We start from the raw sequence: 23678 nt of genomic DNA, 5'->3' as shown, positions 1-23678 counted from the left end.
ACTATCCGCCTCCACGGAGGGACCGGAGCCCCTCACGGGGGTACCGGAACCCCCCCTCCCCTCTCCACGTTAAACCGGGACCCCCGAGACCCCCAAAAACCCCTCGGGGTGGGGGGGATGGGCACACAGCCCTCATCAAAGATGGCGGCGGCGCCGCCTCCGCGCCAAGATGGCGGCGCCGCACAAGATGGCGGCGGCCGCCCTCAACAAAGATGGCGGCCGCTGTTGGCTATGAGGGGGGGAGGAAACGGGGCTCGTAACCAATCAGAGCCGCGGAATCTAAGCTGGACACGCCCCCAGGGATGCTCCGGAGAGGAAGGCGCAATTTGGGGAGGAATCGGGGCTTTCGTGACGTCACCGTGACGCCGCGGTCCCTTTAAGGGCGCGACACGTGCGGCCCCGCGTGCGCGCCGCCCCCCATTGGCCAAAACTGGGTCAGGCCCCGCCCCTCCCGCCTATCCCTATTGGACCAATCTAGGTCAGGCCACGCCCCCCCGCATGGCCGCGCCGCCTGACCGCGGCCACGCCCCCGAGCGCGGCCATTGGCTGAGCGGAGCAAAGAGGGCGTGGCCTCAGGGAAGGAGGGGGCGTTTCCCTTATTTGGGCAGGGGCGTGGCTTTGTTGTCCGCGGGGGCGTGGCTTGAGCCGGAACCGACCAATTGGAGGCGCTCAGCGTGCGCGGTTTGTTGTTGTAAGGGGGCGTGGCGAGCGGTGAGAGCGCGCGGGGATTGGCTGGCGGTGAAAAGGGGGCGGGGCCGGCGGCAAGCCACGCCTCCTCACGGGAGCGGCGGGGATCGGACCGGAGAGAGCGGGACCGGAGCAGGTGGGGGAGGGGAGAACGGGGATGGGGGGGGGGAGAACGGGATGGGGGGGGGACCGGGAATGGGGGGGGGGAGAACGGGAATGGGGGGGGGGGGACACCGGAATGGGGGGGGGGGGGGAACCGGGAGGTACCGGGAATGGGGGGGGGAACCGGAACGGGGCACCGGGAATGGGGGGGGAGACACCGGGAGGGGGGGAGGAACCGGGAGGGGACACCGGGAGGTACCGGGAATGGGGGGGGGGACACCGGAACGGGGGAGGGGCACCGGGAATGGGGAGGGGACACCGGGAGGTACCGGGAATGGGGGGGGGGACACCGGAACGGGGGAGGGACACCGGGAATGGGGGGGAGGAACCGGGAATGGGGGAGGGGACACCGGGAGGGGGGGGAGGAACCGGGAATGGGGGGGAGGAACCGGGAGGGGACACCGGGAGGTACCGGGAATGGGGGGGAGGGACACCGGGAATGGGGAGGGGGACACCGGGAATGGGGGGGGGGAACCGGGAGGTACCGGGAATGGGGGGGGGGGACACCGGGGGGGGACACCGGGAACGGGTACCGGGAATGGGGGGGGGGGAGGGGACCGATAATTGGGGAGGGGGCACCGGCAGTGGGGGAGGGGCACCGGCACCGGGACCTCCCCCTTCCCCCCTCCCCCCTTCCCCTCCCCCCCCTTCCCCTCCCCCCGGTCCCGGTGCCGGTGCCGGTGCCGCCCCTCCCCCACCCCGCGGGGTCATTCGAGGTGAAGCCGCACGTGGGGGGAGGGGCGGGAGAATCCCCCCACGTGACCGCGGCACGTGCGCGGCCCCGCCCCCCCCAAACCCCGCCCGGTCACGTGCCGGGGGCGGGGCCGCGGATTTTGGGGGGATTTGGGGCTTTTTGGGGCATTTTGGGGGGATTTGGGGCCTTTTTTTGAGAGGGAGTTTGGGGCGTTTTGGGGGAAGAGTTTTGGTCTTATTTTGGGTGGAATTGGGATTTTTTGGGGTTTTTTGGAGTTATTTTGGGTGGAATTTGAATAATTTGGGGTTTTTTGGAGTTATTTTGGGTGGAATTGGGGCATTTTAGGGAAAGGAATTGGGGTATTTTTAGAGAAAGGATTTTGCGTTGTTAGGGGAGGGAATTGGGGCATTTCGGGGGGATTTGGGGTTATTTTGGGTGAAATTGGGGCATTTTGGGGTTACTTGGATTTATTTTGGGTGAAATTGGGGCATTTCGGGGGGATTTGGGCTGGTTTGGGGTTATTTGGGCCGAACTTGGGGCATTTCAGGGGATTTTGGGGTGGAATTCGGATATTTTCGTTGGTTTGGGGTTATTTGGGTCAGAATTGGGATATTTGGGTTATTTTGGGGTGGAATTCAGATATTTGGGCTGATTTGGGGTTATTTTGGGGCAGAATTGGGATATTTGGGTTGGTTTGGGGTTATTTGGGGTGTAATTGGGATATTTGGGTTATTTTTGGGAGTTTTTGGGGCGGAATTCGGGTATTTTGGCTGTTTTGTGGCTATTTCGTTCAGAATTGTGATATTTTGGGGGGGTTTGGGGTTGTTTGGGGCAGAATTGGGATATTCGGGCTGTTTTGGGGTTATTTTGGGGCAGAATTGGGATATTTGGGCTGTTTTGGGGTAGAATTGGGATATTTGGCCTATTTTTGGGAGTTTTTGGGGTGGAATTCGGATATTTGGGCTGGTTTGGGTTTATTTGGGGTAGAATTGGGATATTTGGGCTGGTTTGGGATTATTTGGGGCAGAATTGAGATATTTGGGGTTATTTAGGTTAGAATTGTGATATTTGGGCTATTTTTGGGAGTTTTTGGGGTGGAATTTGGGTATTTGGGCTGTTTTGGGGTTATTTGGGGTAGAATTGGGATATTTGGACTGATTTGGGGCAGAATTGAGATATTCGGGCTGATTTGGGGTCATTTGGGGCAGAATTGGGATATTTGGGCTATTTGGGGAGTTTTTGGGGTGGAATTCGGGTATTTGGACTATTTTGTGTCTATTTCATTCAGAGTTCTGATATTTGGGGTATTTTTGTGATTATTTTGAGCCAAAATTGGGACGTTTCAGCACCGGGGGGCGATTTCAGCCTCCATAAAAAATTCCCGGGGGGTCCCGGTGTGACCTGGGTGTGACCCCTGTGTGACCCCTGTGTGACCCCTGTGTGACCCCTGTGACCCCTGTGTGACCCCTGTGACCCCCAGGATGGAGGAGCCCGGCGGGGGCTGCGCGGGGCCCTGGGGCCCCCCCGGGGCGGGCGGGGGTCCCGAGCTGGAGTTGGTGGATCTGGACGAGTTCCTGAGGGAGCACGGGGGGCTGCCCCCCAGCCCCCCCCCGGGACCCCCAACCCTCCTCAGGCCCGGTAATGGGGGGGGGGATTGAAAACGGGGGGGGGGGAACGGGAATTGGGGAGGGGGATCGAAAATGGAACCGGGAATTGGGGAGGGGGCAAAGGGAATGGGAATTGGGGAGGGGGGAACGGGAATTTGGGAGGGGGGATGGAACCAGGAATTGGGGGGGAAAGGAACTGGGAATTGGGGAGGGGGCAAAGGGAATGGAAATTGGGGGGGGGTTGGAAATTGGGGAGGGGGGCAAAGGGAACGGAACTGGGAATTGGGGAGGGGGGAACAGCAATTGGGGAGGGGGAAACGGGAATTTGGGGGAGGATGGAACCGGGAAATGGGGTGGGGGGCAAAGGGAACGGGAATTGGGGGGGGGGAGGGATGGAACAGGGAATTGGGGAGGGGGATCGAAAATGGAACCGGGAATTGGGGAGGGGGCAAAGGGAATAGGAATTGGGGGAGGGGGCACCAGAAATTGGGGAGGGGGCAAAGGGGAACGGGGTGAAATGGGAATTGGGGAGGGGGGATCAGGAAGTGGGGAGGGGGGAGTGGGAATGGAACCGGGATTTGGGGAGGGGGAGCGCGAATTGGGGAGGGGGCAAAGGGAACGGGATTTGGGGAGGGGGAAGTGGGAATTGGGGAGGGGGCAAAGGGAATGGGGGGGAATTGGAAATTGGGGAGGGGGAAGGGACGGAACTGGGATTTGGGGAGGGGGGCAAAGGGAATGGTGGGGCAGGGGGGATTGGAAATTGGGGAGGGGGGAGCGGGAATTGGGGGGGGAGGATTGCAAATTGGGGAGGGGGCAAAGGGAACAGAACCAGGATTTGGGGAGGGGGAACGAGAATTGGGGGGGGGGGGTTGGAAATTGGGGAGGGGGGAGGGACGGAACCAAGATTTGGGGAGGGGGACAAAGGGAGCGGGAATTGGGGGGGGAACTGGAAATTGGGGAGGGGGCAAAGGGAATTGGGGTGGGAATGGGACCGGGATTTGGACGGTGGGAGCGGGAATTGGGGGGGGGGGCAGCACCAGAATTTGGGGAGGGGGCAAAGGGGATTGGGACGGGGGATCAGGAATTGGGGGGGGGTACCAGGAATTGGGGGGGGGGGGTACCAGGAATTGGGGGGGGGAGATCAGGAATTGGGGGAGGGGGTAGCAGGAATTGGGGGGGGGTACCAGGAATTGGGGGGGGGATATCGCCGACCGCCCCTCCCCCATCACTGACCCCCCCCTCCCCCCGCAGCCCCCGGCCCCCCCCGCGCCCCCCCGGAGGCGCCCCCCGAGGCGGAGGGGCCCGGGGGGGGTCCCGGGGGGGGTCCCGGGGGTCCCGGGGGGGGTCCCGGGGGTCCCGCCCCGCTGGACCCGCGGCGGCTCCGCTTCACTCAGGAGGAGCTGCGGCCGCAGCCCCTCGGCAGGAAGGCCCGGAAGGTTCTGGTGCCCGAGGAGCAGAAGGTGCGGGGCTGGAATTCCTGAAAATAACGGGATTTGGGGCAAAATTCCTGAAAATCCCGGGGTTCGGGGCAAAATTCCTGAAAATAACGGGATTTGGGGGGGGATTGATGAAAATCCCGGGGATTTGGGGTGGGATTCCCGGAAGGTGCTGGTGCCCGAGGAGCAGAAGGTGTGGGGCCGGAATTCCTGAAAATAACGGGATTTGGGGCAAAATTCCCGAAAATCCTGGGGTTTGGGGGGAATTAATGAAAATTCTGGGGGTTTGGGGGGGGAATTAATGAAAATTCTGGGATTTGGGGTGGGATTCCCGGAAGGTGCTCGTGCCCGAGGAGCAGAAGGTGTGTGAGCACAGAATTCCTGAAAATCCTGGGGTTTGGGGCAAAATTCCCGAAAATCCCGGGATTTGGGGCAAAATTCCTGAAAATAACGGGGTTTGGGGCAAAATTCCTGAAAATCCCGGGATTTGGGGCAAAATTCCTGAAAATCCCGGGATTTGGGGCAAAATTCCTGAAAATACCGGGATTTGGGGGGGAATTCCCGGGATTTGGGGTGGGATTCCCGGAAGGTGCTGGTGCCCGAGGAGCAGAAGGTGTGTGATCCTGGGATTCCCAAAAATCCTGGGATTTGGGGCAAAATTCCTGAAAATCCCGGGATTTGGGGGGGGATTGATGAAAATCCCGGGGATTCGGGGTGGGATTCCCGGAAGGTGCTCGTGCCCGAGGAGCAGAAGGTGGGAGTCCGGAATTCCTGAAAATAACGGGATTTGGGGCAAAATTCCTGAAAATCCCGGGGTTTGGGGCAAAATTCCTGAAAATCTGGGGCTTGGGGGCGGGATTCACGAAAATACGGGGATTTGGGGGTGGAATTACCGAACATCCCAGGATTCAGGAGAGAATTCCCAAAAATCCCGGGATTCCCAAAAATATGGGGATTTGGGGTGGGATTAATGAAAATCCGGGGATTTGGCGCCAAAAATCCCAGCATTCGGGGCAAAATTCCTGAAAACCTGGGGGTTCGGGGCAGAATTCCTGAAAATCTGGGGATTTGGGGTAGAATAACCAAAAATCCCGGGATCTGGGGTGGGGGTTAGTGAAAATCCCGGGATTTGGGGTAAGATTCCCAAAAATACGGGGATTTGGGGCCAAAATTTGGGGATTTCGGGACCTTGCTGTCCCTGTCCCCGTCCCCGCTGTCCCCCGTCCCCGACCACGGTGTCCCCCCCTTGCACAGGACGAGAAGTACTGGCGGCGGCGCTGGCGGAACAACGCGGCGGCGCAGCGCTCGCGGGAGGCGCGGCGGCTGAAGGAGAACCAGATCTCGGTGCGGGCGGCGTTCCTGGAGCGCGAGAACGCCGCGCTGCGCGTCGAGGTGGCGGCCGCGCGCCGCGACCTCCTGCGCCTCCGCGGCCTCCTGGCGCGCTACGAGGCGCGCCACGGACAGATCTGAGCAACGGGGGCGGTGTGGGGGGCTGGGGTCTGATCTGGGGGGGTTTGGGGTCAGTCCCGGGGGTCTGGGGTCCAACTTGGGGCTCCAGGCCCTGATACGGGGGTCTGGGGTCTGACCCGGGGGTCTGGGATCCGTCTTGAGAGGTTTGGGATCTGCCCAGAGAAGTTTGGGGTCTGACCTGGGGGGGTTTGGGGTCCGACTTGGGGCTCCAGGCCCTGATACGGGGGTCTGGGGTCCGCCCAGAGGGGTTTTGGATCCATCCAGAGAAGTTTGGGATCTGCCCAGAGGGGTCTGGGGTCTGACCCGGGAGGTTTGGGGTCCGACTTGGGGCTCCAGGCCCTGATATGGGGGTCTGGGATCCCTCTAGAGAGATTTGGGATCCACCTGGAAGGATTTAGGATCAGTCTGGAAGGGTTTGGGATCTGCCCAGAGGGGTTTGGGGTCTGACCCGGGAGGTTTGGGGTCCGACTTGGGGCTCCAGGCCCTGATACGGGGCTCTGGGGTCTGACCTGGGGGTTTGGGATCTGCTCAGAGGGGTTTGGGATCCGTCTTGAGAAGTTTTGGATCCATCCAGAGGGGTTTGGGCCCCGACCTGGGGTCTGGGGTCTGACCCTGGGGGTCTGGGATCCATCCAGAGGGGTCTGGGGTCTGACCTGGGGGATTTAGGGTCAGTCCCGGGGGTTTGGGGTCAGCCTGGAGGGGTCTGGGGTCTGACCCGGGGGTTTGGGATCCGTCTTGAGAGGTTTTGGATCCATCCAGAGGGATTTGAGGTCCGACCCGGGGCTCTGGGATCCACCTGGAAGGATTTAGGATCAGCCTAGAGGGGTTATGGATCAGCCTGGAGAAGTTTTGGATCCATCCAGAGGGGTTCAGGCCCCAACTTGGGGGTCTGGGGTCAGCCCCGGGGGTTTGGGGTCAGGCTGGAGGGGTTTGGGATCCATCCCAGGGGTTTAGGATCCCTCTAAAGGAGTCTGGGATCCACCTGGAAGGATTTAGGATCCGCCAGAAGGGGTTTGGGATCCACCTGGAAGGGTTTGGGATGGCTCCAGGGGATCCCAGACTGATCCAGAGGATCCAGAACTGGTCCGGGGAATCCACAACAGCCCCAGGGGATCCAGAACTGAGTCAGGTGATCCAGAACTGCCCCAGGGGATCCAGAACTGATCCAGGACCAGTCCCGGGCCGGGGAATCACCGACCTCATCCAGCACCGGGATCCCAGCTGGGATCTGGCACCGGGACCCAGAACCAGGCCCTGGATCAAGGACGGGGATCCAGTCAGGGGATCCAGTGAGGGGATCCAAAACCGGGACCCAGAACTGGGGTGCAATAAGGGGATCCAGAACCGACACCAGGATCCAGAACTGGGATCCAATGATGGGATCCAGAACCAGCTGCAGGTCCCAGAACCAGGATTCTGTGAGGAAATCCAGATCCAGAACCGGGCTCCAGCACCAGGACCCACAACAAGATCCAGAACTGGAATCCAATGAGGGGATCCAGACCCAGAACCGGGATCCAGCACCCGGATCCAATGAGGGAATCCAGAACCGGGATCCAGAACCAGGACCCAGAACAAGATCCAGAACCAGGGTCCAATGAGGGAATCCAGAACCAACACCAGGATCCAGAACCAGGACCCAGTGAGGGAATCCAGACCCAGAACTGGGACCCAATGAGGAAATCCAGAACCAGATCCAGGACCCAGAACCGGGATCCTGTGAGGAAATCCAGACCCAGAACCACGACCCAGAACAAGATCCAGAACCAGGACCCAGCACCAGGACCCAATGAGGGAATCCAGACCCAAAACAAGATCCAGAACTGGGATCCAATGAGGAAATTCAGACCCAGAACCGGGATCCAGCACCAGGACCCAGAACCGGGATCCAAAGAGAAAATCCATACCCAGAACCGGGACCCAGAACAAGATCCAGCACCCGGATCCTGTGAGGAAATCCAGAACCGGGACTCGGACCCAGCACCCCCCACCCCCCCCCCGGGGGATCCGATGGGACTGAGACCCCTCCCCCCTCCCGCCCCTCCCCCATCTCCAAACCCCCCCCTCCCCTCCCCCCCCTCCTATTTATTCCCAGCCCCCCCCGGGCTGGACCAAAGCACAAATTTGGGGGGGGGTCCCGGGGGTCTCCCCTCCCCCCTCCCCTCCCCCACCCCCAGGGACCGTTCCCAGTTCAGGCCAGTAGCGTTACTGGGGCGGGGGGAGGGGCACCCGCGCCACCCCTCCCCCTCCCCAAAAATCTCCCCCTCCCCTCCCCCCACCGCACTTTGACCACTTTACTGCCCCTCCCCCCCCCCCAGCACGAGGGATTTTGGGGGGGGGAGGGGGTTTTGTACAGAATTAAAATAAAAAACAGCAAAAAAAACCCCAAAAACCCGGAATTGGGAGCGCTGGGAGGGGGGAGGGGGGCTCTGAGACCCCACCCCAAAAAGAGAAGGGGGAGAGGGTCCCCAAAACCCCCCCGGGGGTCCCCAAAAATCCCCCCAGGACCCCCAAAAATCCACCGGGGGTCCCCAAAACCCCCCCGGGGGTCCCCAAAAATCCCTTCAGGACCCCCAAAAATCCCCCGAGGGTCCCCAAAACCCCCCGGGGGTCCCCAAAAATCTCCCCAGGACCCCCAAAACCCCCCCGGGAGTCCTCAAACCCCCCCCGGAGGCCCCAAATTCCCGTCGGGACCCCCCAAAAATCCCCAAATTTGGGTCCTTGGGGGTCCCCGTGTCCCCCCCATGCCTCAGTTTCCCCGCGCTGACCCCTGACCCCGAAGCTTTCCCCGCCCCTCGCCCTCCCAGCCAATCACGAGCCGCCGCTCCCCGGCGCGCAGCCAATGGGAGGCCGCGCGGCCTCCGCCATCTTTGTTCCGGGCGGCGCCGCCGTTGGGATCAACGGAGGGCGAAGCCGCGGCGGCGCCATCTTTAGTGCGGCAGCGCGACTGAGGGCGAGGCCGGTTCGCCGGGGGAATCGCCGCGTTTCGCCACGTTTCGCCGCCCCGGTTCACGGCGCTAATTCCGCCGCGCGCTCGCCTTCCCCTCCCGCTAATTACCGCCGCTCATTAACGCCCCGGCGGGGCCGGAACGCCTCGGTCCTCCAGCGCCATAGAGCGCGGGGAGCGGAGCGGAAGGAGCGGCCCCGCCGGAAGTTCCGGGAGCGGCGGCGCTCTCCCATAACCCCCCGCGCGCGCCGCCGCCGCCTCCCTCAGCAGCGCCGCCGCCATGGTGGGTCCGGCCGCGCTCCGCATCCGCCGCCATCCGCGGCCGGGAGGGACCGGGGAGGGCCCGGGAGGGCGCGGGGAGGCGCGGGGGAAGCCCGGGAGGGCGCGGGCGGCGCGGATGGCGCGGCGTGAGCGGGCCCGGTGTCGCCGCAGGGCATCGACATCCGGCACGACAAGGACCGCAAGGTGCGGCGGAAGGAGCCCAAGAGTCAGGACATCTACCTGCGGCTGCTGGTCAAGGTGCGGTGGGCCGGTTCTGCCGGTACCGGGGCCGGTTCGGGTCTGCGGCGCCCCCGGGACCGGGCCCGGTTCCCCCCGGTTCTCTCCGGTTCCCCCCGGTTCTCTCCGGTTCCCCCCGGTTCTCTCCGGTTCCCTCCGGTTCCCCCCGGGCCCTCCCGGTTCCCCCCGGGCCCTCCCGGTTCTTCCCGTGCCCGGCCCCGGTTCCCTTCGGTTCCCCCCGGGCCCTCCCGGTTTCCATCGGTTCTCACCGGTTTTTCCCGATTTCCCCCGGTTTTCCCCCAATTTTCCCCAATTTTCCCTCGTTTATCCTGCTCTCCCCCGGTTTTTCCCGGTTTTCTCCAATTTCCCCCGGTTTTCCCCCGATTTCCCCCGGTTTTCCCCAATTTTCCCTCGTTTAACCCGGTCTCCCCCGGTTTTCCCCGGTTTTTCCCCAATTTCCCCTCGTTTATCCCGGTCTTCCCCGGTTTTTCCCAGTTTTCCCCAATTTTCACCCGTTTTTCCCGATTTCCACCCGTTTTTCCTGTTTTTTCCCCGGTTTTCCTGAACTTTTCCTGCTTTTCTCAGTTTTTCCTGGTTTTTCCCCGAGTTTCCCCAATTTTTTTTTTCTATTTTCCTCGATTTTTTCCGGTTTCTCCCAATTTTCCCCGATTTCCGTCGGATTTTCCCGGTCTCCCTCGATTTTTCCCCGGTTTTCCACAGATTTTCCTTATTTTTCCTGATTTCCCCCGGTTTTTCCCCGTTTCCCCGGGGTTTTCCCGATTTTCTCCCAGTTTTTCCCGACTTTTCCCAGTTTTTCCAAATTTCCCCGTTTTTTCTCAATTTCCCGCCGTTTTTCCTGATTTTCACCCGATTTTTCCTGTATTTTCCTGATTTCCCTCAGTTTTCCCCGTTATTCCTCAGTTTTTCCTGTTTTTTCCCCATTTCCCCCCCGTTTTACCCCGTTTTTCCCATTTCCGACGCGTTTTTTCCCATTCTGCCCCCCGTTTTTCCTGATTTTTCCCGTTTTTCCCCGGGTTCCCCGAATTTTTCCTGTTTTCCTCAATTTCTCATGGTTTTCCCCCGACTTTCCCCGGAGTTTTCCCGATTTCCTCCCGTTTTTCCCCCAATTTTCCCAGTTTTTCCTAATTTCCCCGGTTTATCTCAATTTCCCGCCGTTTTTCCTGATTTTCACCCGATTTTTCCTGTCTTCCCTGATTTCCCTCAGTTTTCCCCGTTATTCCTCAGTTTTTCCTGATTTTTCCCCATTTCCCCCCCGTTTTACCCCGTTTTTCCCATTTTCGCCCCGTTTTTCCCCATTCTTCGCCCCGTTTTTCCTGATTTTTCCCGATTTCCCCCGGTTTTTCCCCGGGTTTCCCGAATTTTTCCTGTTTTCCTCAATTTCTCTTATTTTTTCCGTGTTTCCCTGGGGTTTTCCCGATTTTCTCCCGTTTTCCCCCCGTTTTTTCCCGATTTGTCCCGGTTTTTCCTAATTTCTCCGTTTTTTCTCAATTTCCCGCGGTTTTTCCTGATTTTCACCCGATTTTTCCTGGCTTCCCTGTTTTCCCCGTTATTCCCGAGTTTTCCTGTTTCTTCCCCATTTCCCCCCCGTTTTTCCCCATTTCCCCCCCGTTTTTCCCCATTTTTACCCCGTTTTTCCCCATTTCCCCCCCGTTTTTCCCCGTTTTTCCCCATTTTTACCCCGTTTTTTCCCATTTCCGCCCGGTTTTTCCCGATTTCACGCGGATTTGCCCCATTTCAGCTGTACCGGTTCCTCGCCCGCCGCACCAACGCTCCGTTCAACCGCGTTGTGCTCAAACGCCTCTTCATGAGCCGCTCCAACCGCCCCCCGCTGGCTTTGTCCCGCCTGGTGAGCCCCAAAATCCCCCGAATTTACCCCAAAAACAGCCCCAAAACCACCCCAATATCCCCCGGCCCCCGCTGGCTTTGTCCCGCCGGGTGAGCCCCAAAATCCCCCGAATTCACCCCAAAATATCCCCCAGTATCCCCCGGCCCCCGCTGGCGCTGTCCCGCCTGGTGAGCCCCAAAATCCCCCGAATTTACCCCAAAATATTCTCAAAATGTAACCCAAAATATCCCCCGGAGCTCCCGCCTGGTGAGCCCCAAAATCCCCCAAATTTACCCCAAAAACAGCCCCAAAACCGCCCCAACATCCCCCGGCCCCCGCTGGCTTTGTCCCGCCTGGTGAGCCCCAAAATCCCCCAAATTTACCCCAAAATATCCCCCAAAACCACCCCAATATCCCTCTGCCCCCGCTGGCTTTGTCCCGCCTGGTGAGCCCCAAAATCCCCCGAATTCACCCCAAAATATTCTCAAAATATAACCCAAAATATCCCCTGGAGCTGCTGCCTGGTGAGCCCCAAAATCCCCCGAATTCACCCCAAAATGTCCCCCAATATCCCCCGGCCCCCGCTGGCTTTGTCCCGCCTGGTGAGCCCCAAAATCCCCCGAATTCACCCCAAAATGTCCCCCAATATCCCCCGGCCCCCGCTGGCGCTGTCCCGTTTGGTGAGCCCCAAAATCCCCCAAATTTACCCCAAAATATCCCCCAAAACCGCCCCAATATCCCCCGGCCCCCGCTGGCTTTGTCCCGCCTGGTGAGCCCCAAAATCCCCCGAATTCACCCCAAAATGTCCCCCAATATCCCCCGGCCCCCGCTGGCTTTGTCCCGTTTGGTGAGCCCCAAAATCCCCCGAATTTACCCCAAAATATTCTCAAAATATAACCCAAAATATTCCCCGGAGCTCCCGCCTGGTGAGCCCCAAAATCCCCCGAAATTACCCCAAAAACAGCCCCAAAACCACCCCAATATCCCCCGCCCCCCGCTGGCGCTGTCCCGCCTGGTGAGCCCCAAAATCCCCCGAATTCACCCCAAAAACAGCCCCAAAACCACCCCAATATCCCCCAGCCCCCGCTGGCTTTGTCCCGTTTGGTGAGCCCCAAAATCCCCCGAATTCACCCCAAAATATCCCCAAAAAAAATTTCCCGTGCAGTTTTTAGGATTCCTGACGGAGTTTTGGGGCGATTTCCCAGATTTTTGGGGTGAATTCCCGGGATTTTTGGGACCATTTCCCGTGAATTTTTTGGGGGATTTTGGGGGATTTTCTCGTGAGGTGTTTTGGGGATTCCTGGTGGATTTTTGGGGTGAATTCTCGGGATTTTTGGGGCGATTTTTCGGGGGGATTTTCCCGTGAGGAGTTCTGGGGATCCCTGGTGGATTTTTGGGGTGAATTCCCGGGATTTTTTAGGGGGATTTTCCCATGAGGAGTTCTGGGGATCCCTGATGAATTTTTGGGGTGAATTCCCGGGATTTTTGGGGCTATTTCCCATGGATTTTTTGGGGGATTTTTGGGGGATTTTCCCGTGAGGTGTTCTGGGGATTCCTGGTGGATTTTTGGGGTGAATTCCCGGGATTTTTGGGACGAATTCCCGGGGTTTTTGGGGGGATTTTTCGGGGGGATTTTCCCGTGAGGAGTTTTTGGGAATCCCTGGTGGATTTTTGGGGTGAATTCCCAGGATTTTTGAGGTGAATTCCCGGGATTTTTGGGCCGATTTTTCGGGGGGATTTTCCCGTGAGGTGTTTTTGGGGGTTCCTGATGGATTTTTGGGGTGAATTCTCAGGATTTTTGGGACTATTTCCCGCGGATTTTTGGGGGGATTTTGGGGGGATTTTCCCGGGAGGAGTTCTGGGGATCCCTGGTGGATTTTTGGGGTGAATTCCCGGGATTTTGGCCCAGATCCGCATGATGCGCAAGCCGGGCCGCGCCGGCAGCACGGCCGTGGTGGTCGGAACCGTCACCGACGACGTTCGCATCCAGGACGTGCCCAAGCTCAAGGTTTGGGGTGAAATCCGGGGATTTCGGGAAAATCCGGGAATTCGAGGAGACTCGGGGGGAAACCCGCGGGTTTTGGGGGGAAATCCGGGAGTTTGGAGGAAAATTCGGGAGTTTGGGGGGAAATCTGGGATTTTGGGAGAAAATCTGGGATTTTTGGGGGAAAATCTGGGATTTTGGGGGGAAATCTGGGATTTTTGGGGGGGAAATCCAAGATTTTGGGGAAAATATGGGAATTCTGGGAGAAATCCGGGAGTTCGGGGGAAAATTCGGGAGTTTGGGGGGAAAATCTGGGATTTTGGGGAGGAAATTTGGGGAGTTTGGTGGGGAAATCCGTTGTTTGGGGGAATTTGGTTTTTGGGGTGATTTTGGGGTGTTTTGGGCTTTTCCTGGGGGTGTTTTTGGGTCATTTTGGGATGTTTCTGGGTGTATTTTTTTGTGTTTTCTTGGGGGAGTTTTTGGGTTATTTTGGGATATTTTTGGGTATATTTTTTGGTGTTTTCCCGGGGGTGGTTTTGGGTGGATTCTGGGCGGTTTTTGGGGTGTTTTTGGGGATGATTTTGGGATGTTCCTGGGGGCATTTTTGGGTTTTTCCTGGAGGTGTTTTTGGGGAGATTTTGGGGTGTTTTAGGGATGGCTTTTGGTGTTTTCCTGGGGGTGTTTTTGGGTGGATTTTGGGTGGTTTTGGGGTGTTTCTGGGGGTATTTTTGGTGTTTTCCTGGAGGTGTTTTTGGGTGGATTTTGGGTGGTTTTGGGGGTTTTCCTGGGGGAGTTTTTGGGTCATTTTGGGTTGTTTATGGGGGTATTTTTGGGGTTTTTCTGGAGGTGTTTTTTGGGTGGTTTTGGGGGTGTTTCTGGGGGTGTTTTTGGGTTTTTGGGATGTTTCTGGGGTTATTTTTGGGGTTTTCCTGGGGCTGTTTTTGGGTGGATTTTGGGTGATTTTGGGGATGTTCCTGGGGGTGTTTTTGGGTGAAATCGGGGCGGTTTTGGGGATGTTCCTGGGGCTGTTTTTGGGTGGATTCTGGGCGGTTTTGGGGATGTTTCTGGGGCTGTTTTTGGGTGAAATCCGGGTGGTTTTGGGGATGTTCCTGGGGCTGTTTTTGGGTGGATTTGGGGTGATTTTGGGGATGTTCCTGGGGCTGTTTTTGGGTGAAATCGGGGCGGTTTTGGGGATGTTCCTGGGGCTGTTTTTGGGTGGATTCCGGGCGGTTTTAGGGATGTTTCTGGGGGTGTTTTTGGGTGAAATCGGGGCGGTTTTGGGGCTGTTTTTGGGTGAAATTGGGGCGGTTTTGGGGTCGCAGGTCTGCGCCCTCAGGGTGACGCGCGGGGCTCGGACGCGGATCCTGCGGGCCGGGGGCTCCATCCTGACCTTCGACCAGCTGGCCATGGCCTCCCCCAAGGGCAAGGGCACCGTGCTGCTCTCAGGTGGGCCGAGACCCCTCCCCAAATTCCCAAAAAACCCAAAAAATCCCCAAAAAATCCCCAAAAATCCCGGTGAAATTAGCCCAAAATAACCCCGATCCCAAAAATCCCCAAAATAACCCCAAAATAGCCCCAGATCACCCCCCATGGCCTCCCCCAAGGGCAAGGGCACCGTGCTGCTCTCAGGTGGGCCGAGACCCCTCCCCAAATATCCGAAATTCCCCAAAAATCCCCAAAAATCCCGGTGAAAATAGCCCAAAATAACCCAAAATAACCCCGATCCCAAAAACCCCCAAAATCACCCCAAAATGTCCCATTTTCCCCCTCCAAATCCTGTTTTTACTCACAATCCCTGTTTGTATTTACCCAAATTCCCCTTTTCACCCCAAAAATCCCCATTTCTCACCCCAAACCCCATTTCTTTTTACCCCAAATCCCCATTTTTTACCAAAAATCCCCATTTCTACCCAAAATCCCCATTTTTACCTAAAATCCCCATTTTTTACCCAAACTCCATTTGTTTTTATGCCCAAAATCCCCTTTTGTTTTTACCCAAAATCCCATTTTTACCCAAACCCCTTTCTCACCCCAAATCCGTTCGTTTTTACCCAAAATCCCCATTTTTCACCCCACAACCCTATTTCTCTCCCCAAGCACCATTGCTTTTACCAAAAACCTCCATTTTTTACCCCAAAATCACCGTTTTTTACCCCAAACCCCATTTTTCCCAAAACCCCCATTTTTTACCCCAAACCCCATTTTTCCCCAAATCCCCATTTCTCACCCCAAACCCATTTGTTTTTACCCAAACCCCATTTTTCCCAAAACCCCCATTTTTCACCCCAAACCCCGTTTTTCCCAAAACCCCCATTTTTCACCCCAAACCCCATTTTTCCCAAATTCCCCATTTTTTACCCCAAACCCCATTTTTCCCAAAACCCCCATTTTTCACCCCAAACCCCATTTTTCCCAAAACCCCCATTTTTTACCCCAAACCCCATTTTTCCCAAAATCCCCGTTTTTCACCCCAAACCCCATTTTTCCCAAACCCCCCAATTCCCACCCCAAACCCCGTTTTTCCCAAAACCCCCATTTTTTACCCCAAACCCCATTTTTCCCAAAACCCCCATTTTTCACCCCAAACCCCATTTTTCACCCCAAACCCCATTTTCCCCAAAATCCCCATTTTTCACCCCAAACCCCATTTTCCCCAAAACCCCCATTTTTCCCCCCAAACCCCGTTTTTCCCAAAATCCCCATTTTTCACCCCAAACCCCATTTTTCCCAAAATCCCCATTTTTCACCCCAAACCCCGTTTTTCCCAAAATCCCCGTTTTTCACCCCAAATTCCCGCTCTCTCCAGGCCCCCGCAAGGCCCGGGAGGTTTTCCGGCATTTCGGGAAAGCGCCGGGGACCCCCCACAGCCACACCAAGTGAGATTTGGGGCGATTTGGGGCAATTTGGGGCTTTTTGGGGAATTTAGGAGGATTTGGGGCGTTTTGGGCTGGAATTGGGGGATTTTGGCGTTTTTTGGGGGGGACATTTTGGGGATATTTGGAGGATATTTTGGGGCTGTTTGGGGTGATTTTGGGGGGACATTTTGGGGATATTTTGGGGATATTTGGAGGACATTTGGGGTGATTTTGGGGGGATATTTTGGGGCTGTTTAGGGTGATTTTGGGGGAATGTTTTGGGGATATTTTGGGGCCATTTGGGGTGATTTTTGGGGGGACATTTTGTGTGATTTTTGGAGGATATTTTGGGGCTGTTTAGGGTGATTTTGGGGGGACATTTTTGGGGATATTTTGGGGATATTTGGAGGACATTTGGGGTGATTTTGGGGGGATATTTTGGGGCTGTTTAGGGTGATTTTGGGGGTACATTTTGTGTGATTTTTGGGGGTTATTTGGGGAATGTTTTGGGGATATTTGGGAGGACATTTTGGGGACATTTTGTGTGATTTTTGGCGAATATTTAGGGGCTATTTGGGGAACGTTTTATGTGATTTTTGGAGGATATTTTGGGGACATTTGGGGTGATTTTGGGGGGATGTTTTGGGGATGTTTGGAGGATATTTTGGGGCTGTTTAGGGTGATTTTGGGGGAGACATTTTGGGGCCATTTGTGGTGATTTTGGGGGCACGTTTTGGGGATATTTGGAGTGATTTTGGGGGGACATTTTGGGGATATTTGGAGGATATTTTGGGGCCATTTGGGTAATTTTAGGGGCACATTTTGGGGCCATTTGGGGTGATTTTGGGGGGACATTTTGGGGCACATTTTGGGGATATTAGGGGTGATTTTGGGGGGACATTTTGGAGATATTTGGGGGATATTTGGGGGATGTTTTGGGTAATTTTGGGGGCACATTTTGGGGATATTTGGGGATATTTTGGGGGCACATTTTGGGGATATTTGGGGTGATTTTGGAGGATATTTTGGGGATATTTGGGGGATATTTTGGGGATATTTGGAGGATGTTTTGGGTAATTTTAGGGGCACATTTTGGGGATATTTGGGGTAATTTTAGGGGCACATTTTGGGGCCATTTGGGGTGATTTTGGGGGGATATTTGGAGGATATTTTGGGGCCATTTGTGGTGATTTTGGGGTGATTTTGGGGGTACATTTTGGGGCCATTTGTGGTGATTTTGGGGGGATGTTTTGGGGATATTTGGGGTAATTTTGGGGGCACATTTTGGGGCCATTTGGGGTGATTTTGGGGGGACATTTTGGGGGGATATTTTGGGGCTGTTTAGGGTAATTTTGGGGGCACATTTTGGGGCTGTTTAGGGTAATTTTGGGGGCACATTTTGGGGCCATTTGTGGTGATTTTGGGGGCACATTTTGGGGATATTTGGGGTGATTTTGGGAGGACATTTTGGGGATATTTGGGGGATATTTGGAGGATGTTTTGGGTAATTTTAGGGGCACATTTTGGGGATATTTGGGGTGATTTTGGGAGGACATTTTGGGGATATTTGGGGGATATTTGGAGGATGTTTTGGGTAATTTTAGGGGCACATTTTGGGGATATTTGGGGTGATTTTGGGGGGATATTTTGGGGATATTTGGGGTAATTTTAGGGGGACATTTTGGGGATATTTTGGGGCTGTTTAGGGTGATTTTGGGGCCATTTGTGGTGATTTTGGTCCTTCCCTCTCTCCCAGGCCCTACGTGCGCTCCAAGGGGCCGAAGTTCGAGCGGGCGCGCGGCCGCCGCGCCAGTCGGGGCTACAAGAACTGAGCCCCCTCCCCAAAACGGGACAATAAACGGGGGCAGGAGGAGCCCCCAGAACTCCCGCCCGCCTCCGTGACTCTAAAATACTGAAAAACACAAAAAAAAACACCAAAAAAAACACCAAAAATATCACTGAAAAAGTCAAAAAAAATCCTGAAAAACAAATTTAAAAAATCTCTGAAAAACCCAAAAAAAAACCACCAAAAAAATCCCTGAAAAACTCAAAAAAATACTGAAAAACAAACAAAAAAAAAAATTTAAAAAACCCACCAAAAATCCCTGAAAAACTCAAAAAAATTCCTGAAAAACAAACAAAAAAAAAACCCTTTGAAAAACCAAAAAAAACCCCTAAAAACCCACCAAAAATCCCTGAGAAACTAAAAAAAAATCCTGAAAAACAAACAGAAAAAACCTCTGAAAAACCCAATAAAAAACCCACCAAAAAAATCCCTGAAAAACTCAAAAAAAATCCTGAAAAACAAATAAACAAAAAAAAAACTGAAAAACCAAAAAAAAACACCAAAAAAACACCAAAAAATCCCTGAAAAACTCAAAAAAAAAACTCAAAAAAAATTCTGAAAAACAAACAAAAAAATTTTCTGAAAAACCCAAAAAAAAAACCACAAAAAAAATCCCTGAAAAACTCCAAAAAATCCTGGCAAAGAAACAAAAAGAACCTCTGAAAAACCCAATAAAAAACCTCCAAAAAACCTTAAAAAACAAAAAAAAAACAAACTGAAAAAAGCCACCAAAAAATCCCCTGAAAATCCCCCAAAAAACACCCCAAGTAACCACCAAAAAAAAAGCCCTGAAACCCACCCTAAAAAAACCCCAAAAAAATACCTGAAAAACAAAAAAATACGCCTGAATAACCCAAGAAAAAAAAACACAAAAAACCCCAAAAGAAACCCAAAAAACCCCAAAACCAAACCTGTGAAAAACCCCAAAAAAAGAACCCTAAAAACCCCCAAAAACCCACCCAAACACGGCATTTTTGGGGGAAATTCTCTTTATTGCCCCTCCCCCCCTGCCCGGCCCCTCCGGGCTTTGGGGATTTTGGTGAATTTTGGGTTTTTTGGGTTTTTTTGGGGGTTTGGGCTCATTTTTTGGGCTCGTACTGGATCAGGCGCATGATGGCGTCGTTCTTCATCACTCCCTCGATGAACTCCCCCTCGGCGATCTTGTCTGGGGGGGGCAAAAATTGGGGAGGGGTCCCCAAAATCCGGGGGGGGGTCCCCAAAATCCGGGGGTCCCCTAAACACGGGGCGGGATTTGGGGCAAATTCCGGGGGTTTTGGGGCAAATTTGAGGGATTTTTGAGGTGGTTTTGGGGCAAAATCGGGGGATTTTGGGGTGGTTTGGGGGGCTCAGGATTTGGGGAGGGGTCCCCAAAATCCGGGAGGGGAATTTGGGGTAAATTCTGGGGGGTTTTGGGGAAAATTCTGGGGGGTTTTGGGGCAAATTCGGGGTGTTTTGGGTTGGTTGGAGGGTGATTTTTGGGGTCCTGGGGGGGTGAATTTTGGGGGTCCCGGGGGGGGATTTTTTGGGGGTCCCAGGGGGGTGATTTAACGGGGGTCCCGGGGGGTTTTTTGGGGTGATTTCGGGGGTCCCTGGGTGTTATTTTTTGGGGGTCCTGGGCGGTTTCTGGGGGCGATTTTGGGGGATACTGGGGGGTGAATTTTGGGGGTCCCGGGGGGGGGATTTTGGGGGTCCCTGGGTGTTATTTTTTGGGGGTCCCAGGGGGTTTCTGGGGCTGATTTTGGGGGGTGATTTTGGGGTCCCTGGCTGTTATTTTTTGGGGGTCCCGGGGGGTGATTTTGGGGGTCCCGGGGGGTTTTTTGGGGTGATTTTGGGGGTCCCGGGGGGTTATTTTAGGGGTCCCTGGCTGTTATTTTTTGGGGGTCCCTGAGTGTCATTTTTGGAGGCCCTGGGGGGGGGGATTTTGGGGTTCCCGGGGGGTGAATTTTGGGGATCCCGGGGGGTTTTGGGGGGTAATTTTGGGGGGCCCGGGGTGTTATTTTTTGGGGGTTTCTGGGTGTTATTTTTTGGGGGTCCCGGGGGGTTTTGGGGGGTGATTTTGGGGGTCCCTGGGTGTTATTTTTGGAGGCCCTGGGGGGGGGGGATTTTGGGGGTTCTTTCTGGGGGTTTTGGGGGTGATTTTAGGGGTCCCGGGGGTGATTTTTGGGGTTTCTGGGGGGTTATTTTGGGGGTCCCCGGGGGTTTATGGGGGTGATTTTGGGGGTCCCGGGGGTGATTTTGGGGGGACGTTTTGTGTGATTTTTGGAGGATATTTTGGGGCTGTTTAGGGTGATTTTCGGGGGACATTTTGGGGATATTTGGAGGATATTTTGGGGCTGTTTAGGGTGATTTTGGGGGTGATTTTGGGGGTTTGGGGTGCGCACCGTTCTCGCCCTTGTTGAAGTAGGCCCAGAGTTTGTCCGCGCGTTTCTGGGGACTGTTCTCGTCCTCGGGCAGCAGCTTCTGCTCCTCGGCCGGGATCATCTTGAAAATCGCCTGGGGACCCCGAAAATAACCCAAAATCGGGGGTCAGGGACCCCGAAAAATACCTCAAAAAATACCCCAAAAAATACCCCAAAATCGGGGGTCAGAGACCCCAAAAAAACCCCCCAAATTCGGGGATCAGGGACCCCAAAAAATACCCCAAAATCGGGGGTCAGGGACCCCAAAAAATACCCCAAAATCGGGGGTCAGAGACCCCAAAAAATACCCCAAAAAATACCCCAAAATCGGGGGTCACAGACCCCAAAAAATACCCCAAAAATACCCCAAAATCTGGGGTCACAGACCCCAAAAATACCCAAAAATCGGGGGTCAGAGACCCCAAAAAAAACCCCAAAACCGGGGGTCAGGGACCCCAAAAAAAAACCCAAAATCGGGGGTCACAGACCCCAAAAAATACCCCAAAATCGGGGGTGAGAGACCCCAAAAAAAAAACCAAAAATACCCCAAAATCGGGGATCAGGGACCCCAAAAAATACCTCAAAGTCGGGGGTCACAGACCCCAAAAAAATCCCAAAATCGGGTCAGGGACCCCAAAATCGGAGTCTGGGACCCCAAAATGGGTCTGGGGACCCCAAACCAGCTCCGGGGACCCCAAAACCGGCCCCGCTCAGCCGGGGGGTGGGGGAGGGCACTGAGCCGCCCCTCCCCCCCCCCACCCGGTTATCGCGCCCCTCCCCCCCCCGGGTTTTTTTCCATCGGGGATCGAAAATCCGGGATCAGGGCGGGGGGGGGAGGGGCAAAGCCAATTAGCGCCCCTCCCCCACCCCGCGGTAATTGGGGCCGAGGGGGAGGGGAGAGCCGGGGGGGGGGGGGAGGAGGGGCGGGGGGGGGGTCAGAGCCCCTCCCCCAGTCCCGGAGGGAATTCCCGGATCCGGGGGAGCCCCCGGGAAGGGACCCCAAATTTCCTCATGGGAATTCAGCCAATCCTGAATATCCCAAACCCCAAATGTCCCAAATCCCGAATATCCCAAACCCCAAATATCCCAAATTCTGAATATCCCAAATGTCCCAAACCCCAAATATCCCAAACCCCAAATCCTGAATATCCCAAATATCCCAAATCCCGAATATCCCAAACCCCAAAAACCCCAAATCACGAATATCCCAAACCTCAAATCCTGAATATCCCAAACTCCAAATCCCAAATTTCCTCTGGGGATGAGCCAATCCTGAATATCCCAAACCCCAAACATCTCAAATCCCGAATATCCAATACCCCAAATCTCAAATATCCCAAATCCCAAATTTCCTCTGGGGATGAGCCATTCCCGTCATCCCAAATCCCGAATGTCCCAAACCCCACATTTCCCATTCCCAAACCCCAAATCCATCCCAAATCCCGGATTTCCGATCCCAATTCCCAATTCTCCTCACCGTGATGATCTCCAGCACCTCGCCCTTGCTGACCTCGCCGTTCCCGACCCCCAAACCCCACTTTAGACATTCCCAAACCCCAAATCCCAGATTTTCCCCCCCAAACCCCGAATTTTCTCACCGTGATGATCTCCAGCACCTCGCCCTTGCTGACCTCACCGTTCCCAAAGCCCAAATCCCACATTAGACATTCCCAAACCCCAAATCCCAGATTTTCCACCCCAATTCCGGGATTTCCCATTCCCAAACCCCACATTTCCCACCCCAAACCCCACATTTCCCACCCCAATTCCCGATTCTCCTCACCGTGATGATCTCGAGCACCTCGCCCTTGCTGACCTTGCTGTTCCTGAACCCCAAACCCCACATTTCCCATTCCACATCCCCAAATCCCGAATTTCCCACCCCAAACCCCACATTTCCAATTCCCAAACCCCAAATCCATCCCAATTCCCACATCTCACCGTGATGATCTCCAGCACCTCGCCCTTGCTGACCTTGCCGTTCCCAAACCCCAAACCCCACATTTCCCATTCCCAAATCCCAGATTTTCCATCCCAAACCCCACATTTCCCACCCCAAACCCCTATTTTCCTCACCGTGATGATCTCCAGCACCTCGCCCTTGCTGACCTCGCCGTTCCTGAATCCCAAATCCCACATTTCCCATTCCCAAACCCCAAATCCTGAATTTTCCACCCCAATTCCGGGATTTCCCATTCCCAAACCCCACATTTCCCATCCCGAATTTTCCACCCCAAATCCCGGATTTCCGATTGCAATTCCCGAATTTCCTCACCGTGATGATCTCCAGCACCTCGCCCTTGCTGACCTCGCCGTTCCCGAACCCCAAACCCCACATTTCCCATCCCAAACCCCACATTTCCCACCCCAAACCCCGTTGTTCCTCACCGTGATGATCTCCAGCACCTCGCCCTTGCTGACCTCGCCATTCCCAAGCCCCAAACCCCACATTTCCCATTCCCAAACCCCACATTTCCCACCCCAAACCCCGTTGTTCCTCACCGTGATGATCTCCAGCACCTCGCCCTTGCTGACCTCGCCGTTGCGGTCCACGTCGAACAGGGAGAAGGCCCACTCCAGCTTCAGGTGGGTCCTGCCCGAGGAGGTGAGGTGCAGCGCGATGATGTACTCCCGGAAGTCCAGCGTGCCGTCGTCGTTGGTGTCGAAGCTGCGGAAGACGTGGCGGGCGTAGCCCTGCGGGTCCGAGTTGGGGAAGAAGGTGCCGTAGATCTTCTCGAACTCGGCGCGGCTGATGCGGCCGTCGGGGCACTGCCGCTGGAAACTCTCGTACCACCGGCACAGCTCCTCCTCCGAGTAGCGCGTGCTCGTCTTCAGCTCCTCCAGAACCTCCTTGGACAGCGCCCCGCTCCTGGCGTTCCCCATGGCGGCGTGGGGGCAGGAGGAGGAGGAGGAGGAGGAGGAGGAGGAAGAGCCTGGCAGGGAGAGAGAGAATGATGAGGAAGGTTCTGGAAGCCAAAATGGGGAGGAGGAGGAGGAGGAGGAGGAGGAGGAGGAAGAGCCTGGGAGGGAGAGAAAACGATGAGGAAGGTTCTGGAAGCCAAAATGGCGAGGAGGAGGAGGAAGGTTCTAGAGGAAGGTTCTGGGTCCTGGAATATGGGGGAGGAGGAGGAGGAGGAGGAGGAGGAGCCTGGGAGGGAGAGAGGAAACGGTGAGAGGAGGAAGGTTCTGGAACCCAAAATGAGGAGGAGGAGGAGGAGGAGGAGGAAGAGCCTGGGAGGGAGAGAGA

At 55.6% G+C, this 23678-nt stretch overlaps 3 protein-coding genes across 7 annotated transcripts; 2 read left to right on the top strand and 1 right to left on the bottom strand.

Moving 5' to 3' along the window:
• Nucleotides 1-169: 169 nt before the first annotated feature.
• DBP (D-box binding PAR bZIP transcription factor) lies at nucleotides 170-6078 on the top strand. Its single transcript, XM_072921436.1, has 6 exons — nucleotides 170-224; nucleotides 697-823; nucleotides 3024-3181; nucleotides 4402-4586; nucleotides 4756-4779; nucleotides 5841-6078. The coding sequence occupies exons 1-6, from the start codon at nucleotides 170-172 to the stop codon at nucleotides 6054-6056; spliced, it is 765 nt and encodes a 254-aa protein (XP_072777537.1). The 3' UTR covers nucleotides 6057-6078.
• Nucleotides 6079-9022: 2944 nt separating this feature from the next.
• On the top strand, nucleotides 9023-18073 carry RPL18 (ribosomal protein L18). 4 transcript variants are annotated; one of them, XM_041713037.2, is made up of 7 exons: nucleotides 9023-9286; nucleotides 9436-9522; nucleotides 11261-11368; nucleotides 13257-13355; nucleotides 14654-14777; nucleotides 16138-16207; nucleotides 17943-18073. In XM_041713037.2, exons 1-7 carry the CDS (start codon nucleotides 9284-9286, stop codon nucleotides 18016-18018), a joined length of 567 nt encoding a protein of 188 aa, XP_041568971.1. In that variant the 5' UTR covers nucleotides 9023-9283; the 3' UTR covers nucleotides 18019-18073. The 4 variants fall into 4 exon arrangements, with proteins under 4 accessions (XP_041568971.1, XP_072777675.1, XP_072777674.1 ...); XM_072921573.1 differs by lacking the exon at nucleotides 9023-9286 and adding an exon at nucleotides 9316-9319 and having other exon boundaries at nucleotides 9435-9522; XM_072921574.1 differs by lacking the exon at nucleotides 11261-11368 and having other exon boundaries at nucleotides 9074-9286.
• A 933-nt stretch (nucleotides 18074-19006) lies between these two features.
• On the bottom strand, nucleotides 19007-23395 carry RCVRN (recoverin). Of its 2 annotated transcripts, XM_072921485.1 has the most exons (4): nucleotides 22967-23395; nucleotides 22215-22247; nucleotides 20414-20525; nucleotides 19007-19197 (listed from the first exon to the last, which is right to left on the bottom strand). In XM_072921485.1, the coding sequence occupies exons 1-4, from the start codon at nucleotides 23312-23314 to the stop codon at nucleotides 19112-19114; spliced, it is 579 nt and encodes a 192-aa protein (XP_072777586.1). In that variant the 5' UTR covers nucleotides 23315-23395; the 3' UTR covers nucleotides 19007-19111. The 2 variants fall into 2 exon arrangements, with proteins under 2 accessions (XP_072777586.1, XP_072777587.1); XM_072921486.1 differs by lacking the exon at nucleotides 22215-22247 and having other exon boundaries at nucleotides 22934-23395.
• Nucleotides 23396-23678: the final 283 nt, after the last annotated feature.

Source organism: Taeniopygia guttata, chromosome 37 (assembly GCF_048771995.1).
Source record: "Taeniopygia guttata chromosome 37, bTaeGut7.mat, whole genome shotgun sequence".
Lineage (NCBI taxonomy): Eukaryota > Metazoa > Chordata > Aves > Passeriformes > Estrildidae > Taeniopygia > Taeniopygia guttata.
The sequence above is the reverse complement of the archived record's forward strand: the minus strand, read 5'-3'. Positions and strand labels throughout refer to the sequence as shown.